Raw genomic sequence first — 9201 nt, 5'->3', positions numbered from 1 at the left:
GCAAATAGACGGAGGGAGTATTGTGATCGGACCGGAAGTTGCCGCTGTTCCCGAGGGAGACGAGTGAGTGAGCGACGACTCCCGTAAGCCGTTGATTATTCACGCGTACAAGATCCGCGAGACGTCCGTCCAATTTCTCGTTTCCCCCATCGTTTATTTTCTTCTCTCGCTTCGACCCCTCTAATTTTTTTTCTCTCGGCGAGAAAGAATCCCCATACTAGTACTACCTCCTCTTCCCCACTCGGTCGGACCACCACCTCGCCTCCCCCCAAATCTCGCCGGATTCCGCCGCCTCCACGCGCGCCGGAGGTGAGCCGCCCTCGGATCCGCGGCCGCCTGGGCCGCTCGCCGCCCGGAGGCCCCGCGTTCGGCGTCGCAGTGGCGAGGGCTGACTCCCGTTCCTCGCGTGGTTGCAGGTCCTGACAAAAATCGCCCGGAGCTCGCGCGCGTCTCCCCCGGGGTGGTCGCGCGGCGCGGCGCCGAGCCATGGACTACGGGCCCTCGGACAGCAGCGGTGAGTTGGGGCTTGGGCGGGGCTGCTCGGCTCCGCTTCCCCGTGCTAGTTAGGGTTTCGAATTCTAGGGTTCTTGCTTGCTTGAGCTGCTTGCCACTGGACGTGGATTGCTCGGGAAGGGATAGGGGTTTGTCTGTGGGGGGGAGCCAAAGGTCGCGTTTTTGGGGTGCCTGGGAAGGTTTTTTGGGTGCAAATTCTTGCGGGCTCGGAGGTGCGAGCTAGGTCTGAGATTGCCTGATGGCAGGTTAGCGTTAGGGTTACCTTGGGCTTGCATGGAGAAATTTTGGAGCTTTGCACGCGGGCAGGGTTTTATGGCGATTCTGGCTCAAGTCGTTGTGGGTATATATGGGCGTGAACTTTGTACCATTTGCGACCGTTCCCTGTATTTCGAATGTGTTTAGGTCCTGATTGGGAGCCCTAGACGTCGATGCACAACTAAGAAGCACATAGTAATATCAGCAGTATCAATAAAGCACGTCACCGTGGCCGTAGTCGTACTACCTCCTAGTGGTTCATCTAGGAAATAGAGGATTGCCCTAGCATCGCAATAGCAAGCCAGCAACCCCTCCAAGGCATCCACACTTGGGGGTAATAACACCACGCGTTGCTTGGCAACGGCTGTCAATGCGAGGGTGGATGGATGGCTCGGGTGAATGCTGAAAATTCCCTCAGTTTTTTTGAAATACCATGACATCCTCAAAAATATGGGCAAAACAGCACACTGAGAAGACCCCTAGTCGGCCTGCCCATGTGAAACCCCCGTGCATGTGGGGGGCCCTCTTTCTCCTGCACACTGTCTTGTTTGATCTATATATATACTCCATGCCCAGGGTGGATGGATGGCTCGGGTGATTTGAATGCCAAAAATTCCCTCAGTTTTATTTAAGTTCCACGAAATCCTTGTATGGGCGAAATAGCACAAGGAGAAGACCCCTGTATATAATTTGCATCTTCGTTCGGATCACGCACTTGCCAAGTGTGCAACATTTTTTAGGTTAATGTATTTTGGACATGGCCGGAGAGCTCCTGTTCGACCAATAGTTGGTAGTGGCCCCTAGTAGGACGTGCCAACTTCCAAGTATACATAAAGATCATATCTGGTGAACACTCACAGAGTGCAGTTATATGCATTTCCCCTTGCGATATTTGTCGAATCCAAGACGAATATGTGCCATCCTTGTTTGGATAGCTTGGCCACTTTTTCCTCAATCATGTGTCTCAGAATCCCCGTACAGAGCAACTCTTTAACCGGATCTGGTAACTTGAGGGCACAGAGATGTCCTTCTTGTTGTACAGAGACGCAGATTCCATCTTTGTTGACTGGCCTAGAACATGCTTATCGAGTAACCAGAAGTCACTTCGAGACTGCACAGTTATGGAATAGTGTTTGGTAACCCCTAAGTAAGCCATTCTAGATTCCACCGCTTGAGTCTGCGACAATCTCAAGTCTAGGTTATAGGATGCACATTGTATATTAGACCAACCGATGACATGAATAAGATAATGTTATATTGATGTGTCATGGTGGTTTAATCCAACCGTATGTTCTTTAACATGTGTCCGGATTACTGGTTTGATATCTCCATATCTATAACCTGTGAATCATGGTCGTCACCCAATACCTAGTCCACATATACCTGTCCTTGCATGTTTATCAACTAGGGATCAGCTTACAATAACCAGCAACATTATTGATATTATTCAAGGAACATGTTATCAAATAAATCATGAACGTAAAGAAATGCAAACCATCATTCATCTATATAACTCCTTTGTGGTACATTACCAAGGTTCATTGTACTTAGTGAACCGCATGCTTATCAATTCTATTTATGTTATTTCTTTGAACATTACAGGCCATTTTTATTTGTCATATTCATAAGAACAATGTGAAATACTCTCTGCTACTATGTCAGCAATTGTGATTTTTTCCCTGTTGTGAAGCTTGTATATGAACAGCTCTACAACTTGCACTAAGTGCTGGTTCCTAAACTTTTGTGTGGGTTACAGGAACTGATGATGACCTTCCACCACCATATCCGAATAATCCGAATAATAGGAGTATAAGAGGCAGCGGACGTGCCAGTGGTAATGGCAGAGCTATTGTTCCTGTCAGTGGTAATGGAAGGGCCATTGCTCCTGCCAGCTCGTACCCTAGAGCCCAGACCGATATGGAAACACAAATTCAACAGCTTGAGCAAGAAGCGTATTGTGCAGTTCTGCGTGCTTTTAAAGCTCAGTCTGATGCCCTCACATGGGTTGGTACTGCTAGACCTGTCCCTGTTAATTCAGGTGTTTGTGCTGAAATTTATATGTTATTTCTCAAAGCTGACCTTAGATCAACTTTGCCTTTTTTAGGAGAAGGAGGGTCTGATTACTGAACTTAGGAAGGAGCTAAGGGTATCCGACAAAGAACACAGGGAGGTGCTAAACAGGGTCAATGGTGATGATATTATCCGCAGCATAAGGTCGAATATAGATAAATATTTGTGCTATTCACTACAATGTTGATATGTTTTCTGTTCCCAGCACTCTAAATTTCTGCCTTGATTCAAATTAAGGGAATGGAGATCAACAGGAGGCCTTCAGGCAAGCTTACCCAATAATCCTCAGCCTATACATCATGACCCGGCGCCTAGCCCTACCACCTCTGGCCGTAAAAGGCAAAAGACATCTCAATCCGTTCCTCCCCTACCTGTACCGTCTCCTCCTGTTATGCATCCACAGCAGATGGCTACACCAACACAACCTTCATCTTCAGCAGCTAAAAAGGGATTTCTGCCAGGCACTAAAGGCAAAAAGACAAAACCAGTAAGCACATATCTGATGGCTTGTTCTGTTATGAAGCAATTTTTTTCTCTTCTTTGATGGAATTTCATGTGCTTCCAAGGGCCAGAAGATACCAGGGGGCCCTGCAGTCAAATCTATGCCACCTTCAGCAGGTCCCAGCGGAAGGGGACCACATATGAACAGAAACTTTCCTGGTCGCCCTGCTGCTCCTGAACCTTCTCAAGGACAGCATCATCTTAATCCTTTAATTGGCCGTAAAGTCATGTCTCGGTGGCCTGAAGATAATAATTTCTATGAAGCCACTATAACTGATTACAATGCGGAAAAGGTGTGCTTTTAGCTCATTAGGATTATAGTTTTGTTAATCCAAGCCCCAGATTTTCTGAGGGATTCCATTGCAGGACGTTTATGCGCTAGTTTATGACATAAATACAGCTAATGAGACCTGGGAGTGGGTTGATTTTAAAGAGGTACACGATCTTTTTTATGTGGACATTCTGATAATTATTCACATTTTCATGCTTGGTGTTTTCCTTTCTTTGATATTGGACTTACAAAAAAGTAGTTAAGGTATAAGCATGATGAGGAATAAGATTGCGTGGTTAGGCAGGGTTAGCTCTCAAAACAAAATTACCGGGGAACATGGGAGGGAACATCATGATCTTTTGACTCTTGATGTGAACTAAGACAATTTTAGCTGTTGTTACACGCCAACTTAATAGACCCAAAGTGGTCGGGCCCTTCCCTGGACCCTGCGTAAGCGGGAGCTACATGCACCGGGCTGCCCCTTTTTTTTCAAATCGCCAACTTGGCCATGTGATGCAGGCCCACACATCATGCTTGTGTCAAATGGGCCTGTATTAGTGAACTAAGGTAATGCAACTGATCTGTTGGGATAAGTAACTGGACTATTGACCCTACCGTGTAGCAAAGAGGGACAACTTTATTTTACGGAATTATGGTCATTTGATATCAGTTTTCCCATTGCCACTAGTGTTCTGACCAGGAGTACATTCCAGTCAGTGTTTCACTCCATTTTCTTGCCAAATGTCGGGCGAACATTTTTGATAACAGTTTGTGATGTCAACACTTATCCTTGAGAACCGCGTCAAATTTCTAGAGAACATAACCTGGTACCTTGATTCAGTCATGAAGATCATATAGTACAGATATAAAGATGGTTAGATTCGAATGTGAAACAAATGCCATCCGTTTGGCTAATGTCCTCTGGTAGCATTTGCCCGTTATTATTGTATCGTGCACATGTCCCAATGTGTGTGCACCAAACCGCTTGATGACTACTGTCCTCTGAACTTTTCTGTTTGATGGACTTTGCTGACAATTCCTTGGGCCCTGACTACAGATAAAACCAGAAGACATAATCTGGCAAGGCGAGGACCCAGGATTATACCAAGGAGGTCGTGGTGCTCCAGGTAGCGGGGGTAAGAAGTCAACTAGCCGTGTTATGCCCACACCAGGTACAGGTAGGGGGAGAGGATTCCCAAAGAATGTGTCGAAGAAAGACTTTCCACGTTCGCAAAATGGCGTTGGGAAGAGAAGTTCTGATGACATTGATATACTTCACACTGAAAGCCTGATAAAAGAGGTTAGTTTGAAGAAAGTTTGCTAGCCACTCTGATGATGAAGATGTACTAACCTTATGCATCTCCCATAGGTGGAGAGGGTCTTCAGTGTTAGTCATCCTGATCCTTTGGAGGTAGACAAGGCAAAGAAAGCGCTGAAGGTATGCTGAAATATATACTGATATCTATTCGATCAGGAGGCCTTTGGTTTTGACTAACCAGCAATGCTTGCAGGAGCAAGAACAGTCGTTGATTGATGCGATAGCAAGGCTTGCTGAGGCATCTGATGGCGAAAGTGGTAAATACTAAATCATTGCTTGTTGACAAAATGGGAGGATCTTTCTGATGTTGCAGAAAACCACCCAAACAATTTCCAATTTAGGATGACTACCCTGATCAGGGGAGCAGTTTGAGATGTCATGGCTGTATACCATTTTGCCGTGTATTCACTATCCACTATAATTATACCCAGTTTCCACTTTAGAGAGGTAGGATCCTTGTAACGCAGTGGACAGTTTCTAGAATGCGCCAAATTGTAGATAGTGTTCCTCTCTTACTTGGGAGATATGAGGCCTAGCCTATCTGTCTATCCTTTATGCCTAGCGGTTACAAGATTGCAGCGCTCTACACAGCAAACATGAATTTTTATGAGTTGAACATGCCTTGTAGCTGTGTAGTAATTGCAATGCCCTGTCATGTTTTGGTGGGAACAGATGAGCGCAACCGTGGCCGAAGGATGGGGCCATATGGTGGGCACCCGCATCAAGGAAACTATGCGGATGCCATGGCTGTTGATGGCGACCACATGGTCGGAGGCGCCGCCACATAAACGGATCGCCGGAACATGTATACACAAATTCGATTAGAAGCCCGTCCTGTTGTAAAATCTTATTGCTAATGTTTATTTAAAACTTAGCCATAGGTTGAAACCATCTGGTTTTGAGAGACGATCAGTTTTTGTTCTCTTTTCTTTCTTTTGGGGGTAGAACTGCTTAACGTGTTGTAAAGCTGCTGCTCTGTGGAGCTATTGTGCTTCTTGTTATTTGCACAAGTGATAGTGCAATGGTGATTGATTAGTAGACTTGGACATTTGTCCTTTTCGGAACATTGCTAACCTTTTCATTATTCCGGAATCATGTCATTATCCACAATGGTTATGTGAGAGTGCACGCTAGGCTATATTTGCATGATCATAGCCTGGTAATGGGTTGACCGCGAGCATGGTTGTGCTATGTCGAAGGAGGTTGGCATTCTCTAAATGATAACTTGGTATGTGGAATGAAAATGCGAAGCAAACAACTGAAGCTAGAATAAGCATCCGTATGCACTAGTCTGTGTCAACTCTCGAGTAGAGATAGAAGAAAATTTGTCGGGGGTCTTTTTTTTACGGAATAATTTTATCAGGAGTCTAGGAGGGGACGCTGCTAATCTGCACCCGTGTAAAATTGTGAAAAATGGAAAAATAAATTAAAAAAATCTGTTTTTTTTGTGTGCAAGATGCTCTTGTGCGTGATATTTATAAAATTTGATGAAGTTTGGACATTCGAGGAGCCCGTAGCAAAAGAAGACAATCTTTGGGTGTTTAACAAACATTTAATGAGGAAACACTGTTTGGAGCCGCTTTTTTTTTTTGTCACGACCTCCTCGTATGTCCAAACACCCCGAAATTTTTCACGGACATCACCCATATGAACATCTAGGATGAACAAAAAACTGAATCTTTATTTTTTTTTGCTATTTTTTTACTGTTCATCGGTGCCGATGAGTCCGAGTCTGGTTTCGAATTATTGTCTAAGACCGTAGTCATCATTTATGTATTTTAGGGCAGTTGTCATCGTTTCTGTATTTGAGCAGAATGGAATAGGTATATGCTTCTCCCCCGCAAAAAAAGAAAAAAGAAAAAAAGAATAAGTATATGCTTCCAATCGCAAAAAAGAAAAGAAAAAAAAGAATAGGTATATGCTTCAGCTGCCGACCTGCAGTCGCTGGCTCGTGAGCTGGGAGGAGCGACAGCTGTGATGGTCCACTGCCACTGCCACCGGTTGCATTGCACTGAGATCAGATCGATGGACCATCGTAGCGAACGTCGGACCGTACCCAATGACAATACAGATAACGAATCCGTTTTTGTTTTGAGGGAGATAACGAATCCGTCGGAAGCGCTACCGGTTTCTTCTCCCTCTTGTTTTCAGATTTTGAAGAGCTAAAGGTGAAGGAGTACATGGTCCACCAGAACGGACCAAAGGATCACATCGCATTGCGATGCACGTAACGTAAAAAAATGCATCTTCATCTCCAATAACAACAACTCTTCTCACAACAACAATTCCAAATGCACGCAGCACGCCAAACAATACAATACAATACATACAGTCGGTCGAACAAATGAAAACACTGGAGAAGGAGGTTTTCCGGAGGAGTCGTCAGGCGGAGACTACGGCCTCCTCCTCGTCGTCGGCGGCCGCCTCCTTCTCATCCTTGACGACGGCGGCGGCGCGGCCGTCCTTGGCGACGGCGGCGTTGTGGCGGTAGGCGTCCTGCTTGGCGGCCTCCACCTCGATGACCCGCTCCTCCTTCCTGGCCTCCGCCTCCGCCTGGGCCGCCGGGTCGTCGTGCGCCTTGGCCTTCTCCACCTGCTCCTGCACCGCGGCCATGGTCTTCTCCTTGCCCGCCCACGCCGACGCGCCCAGGTTCGCCCCCGCCTCCTTGGCCGCGCCCGCCGCGCTCTCCCCGCCCTGCATCTATCTCGATCGACCTTCGCCTAGCTCGGTGCTACAGGTTTCTTTCTTGTGTTCTACAGTAGTTGTCTTGTTGGTTCGTCGTTACTACCAGGCCGGCCGGCCGGTCCGAATTTATAGGGCCGGTTTACATTCTACGGTAGCCGTATGTGGGGCCGCCGTATGTGTATTACTATATGATTTGAAGCTTGGGGGCCTCAGCTCAGGCGTACATGAATGTGGACCGACGGTGGACACGTGCCCTACCAGGTCGGCACGCACAGTCCATGCATCTTATTCCTATGGCGCCTGGAATTAACACGAATCGATTCAAGAAAATAACAGGAACCGGTTTCTGCTCTGTCGACATAGCATTGCTATATTCGGCATAAAGGAAATGTCGGGGAGAGAACGTCACGTTTACAACTCCTCTCCCACACAAGCTACTCATCTAGGGTTTTCCCACCTCCTGCCGGTGTCGTCGCCGATTCGACTCGTGTGTTTTTGCTGGTGGGGAGGCTTCTGCTTTATTTTTAGGTGTTCTTTTGAGTTTGTTGTTCTGGTGCGCTGGTCCTATTAGGCTTTAGCACGATGACTTTTGAACTGTCTACTATGTCAACGACCTGTTTGGACACTAACACTGAAGGAGAAGAACAAGCTATTGTACCTAATGTAGCGTTGTCGACAACAGCGTAGCCGCTACAACTCCAGCTCAAGGACCTAGTCGACAAGGCCCAAGAAGCTTCCCCAATGGCTTGCAAGCCTAAACTGGGCCAGCTGATCGGTTGTACTCCTACTTTTAGCCGTTGTCTTTCTTCTTTCTTCTTTGGCTAGGATTTGGACGACTGTGTTCGTTGTAATGGATAAAACATAGAAGTGACTTCTAGCTAAACTCGAATTCTAGATCAAACTTCCGTTTCGAAAAAAATTCTAGATCAAACTTCCATGAAATTCCTAGTCCTTGTGAGTTGAATCCAGTGAGTAGCTCAAAGTTGGCGTTTAGAGCCTTCGTCCTGGAGATCCCGCTTGACCGCCACACACACTCGATTCAGCGACCGCCGCCGCCGACAAGCCATGGAGGAACTCAACCCCGAGAGCAGCGTCGTCTACGAGCTCCTCCACCACGAGATCGTCAGCGACACGCTTCTCCATTCCATGAGCAAACTTCTAGAGGCGAATAATGCCACGCTCGATGGCCTCATGTCGGTGCGGGTGGATGGGGTCCGTGAAGAGCTTGCGCTCGATCAGGAGCAAATTAAGGCGAGCATGTACAAGCAAGAGACCACGGATCCAGGCCACAAGGGGGACGGGAGTTCGTCGTCGCGGAACGCTGGTCATGGTCGTGGCGGTGCCGCCACCGAGGTGCGCGCTAATTCTTCTCCAAGAAAATTTTCCCCTCGACATTTCCATGTTGCGGATGCTACTAAACATTCCCTGTTTTCTCTACCAATGGAGCTTCCGAAATTTGACGACACCAATCCAAGGTTGTGGCAGAATTGATGCGAAGATCAGTTCCGTCTCTAGGGTACTCCAATGCATAGGTAGATTTCCATGGCCACGGCTCAATTTGAAGGTGCTGCTGCTAGGTGGCTCGAAT

General features: G+C 47.0%; 2 protein-coding genes across 3 annotated transcripts; one reads left to right on the top strand and one right to left on the bottom strand.

Annotated features, from left to right (window-relative positions):
- Window positions 1-67: 67 nt before the first annotated feature.
- Window positions 68-5994, top strand: LOC109731825 (protein EMSY-LIKE 3). 2 transcript variants are annotated; one of them, XM_020290997.4, is made up of 11 exons: window positions 68-309; window positions 417-514; window positions 2525-2772; window positions 2873-2982; window positions 3076-3325; window positions 3405-3632; window positions 3706-3774; window positions 4668-4910; window positions 4980-5048; window positions 5122-5185; window positions 5601-5994. In XM_020290997.4, the coding sequence occupies exons 2-11, from the start codon at window positions 487-489 to the stop codon at window positions 5714-5716; spliced, it is 1425 nt and encodes a 474-aa protein (XP_020146586.1). In that variant the 5' UTR covers window positions 68-309; window positions 417-486; the 3' UTR covers window positions 5717-5994. The 2 variants fall into 2 exon arrangements, with proteins under 2 accessions (XP_020146586.1, XP_020146588.1); XM_020290999.4 differs by lacking the exon at window positions 3706-3774.
- A 1162-nt stretch (window positions 5995-7156) lies between these two features.
- LOC109731826 (18 kDa seed maturation protein) lies at window positions 7157-7766 on the bottom strand. The gene has a single exon (XM_020291001.4). The coding sequence runs from the start codon at window positions 7626-7628 to the stop codon at window positions 7311-7313; it is 318 nt and encodes a 105-aa protein (XP_020146590.1). The 5' UTR covers window positions 7629-7766; the 3' UTR covers window positions 7157-7310.
- Between the last annotated feature and the right edge of the window lie 1435 nt (window positions 7767-9201).

The sequence above is a fragment of the Aegilops tauschii genome, chromosome 5, assembly GCF_002575655.3.
Source record: "Aegilops tauschii subsp. strangulata cultivar AL8/78 chromosome 5, Aet v6.0, whole genome shotgun sequence".
NCBI lineage: Eukaryota > Viridiplantae > Streptophyta > Magnoliopsida > Poales > Poaceae > Aegilops > Aegilops tauschii.
Note: the sequence above shows the minus strand (reverse complement) of the source record. Positions and strands in the feature narration are given on the sequence as shown.

Bases quoted from the DNA above. Each gene is read 5' to 3' on its own strand.
- LOC109731825 (XM_020290997.4), top strand. From the start codon at position 487: ATGGACTACGGGCCCTCGGACAGCAGCG. The intron at 3,775-4,667 runs GTACACGATCTT...CCCTGACTACAG, and splicing joins AGTGGGTTGATTTTAAAGAG to ATAAAACCAGAAGACATAAT. The intron at 5,186-5,600 runs GTAAATACTAAA...TGGTGGGAACAG, and splicing joins GGCATCTGATGGCGAAAGTG to ATGAGCGCAACCGTGGCCGA.
- LOC109731826 (XM_020291001.4), bottom strand. From the start codon at position 7,628: ATGCAGGGCGGGGAGAGCGCGGCGGGCGCGGCCAAGGAGGCGGGGGCG.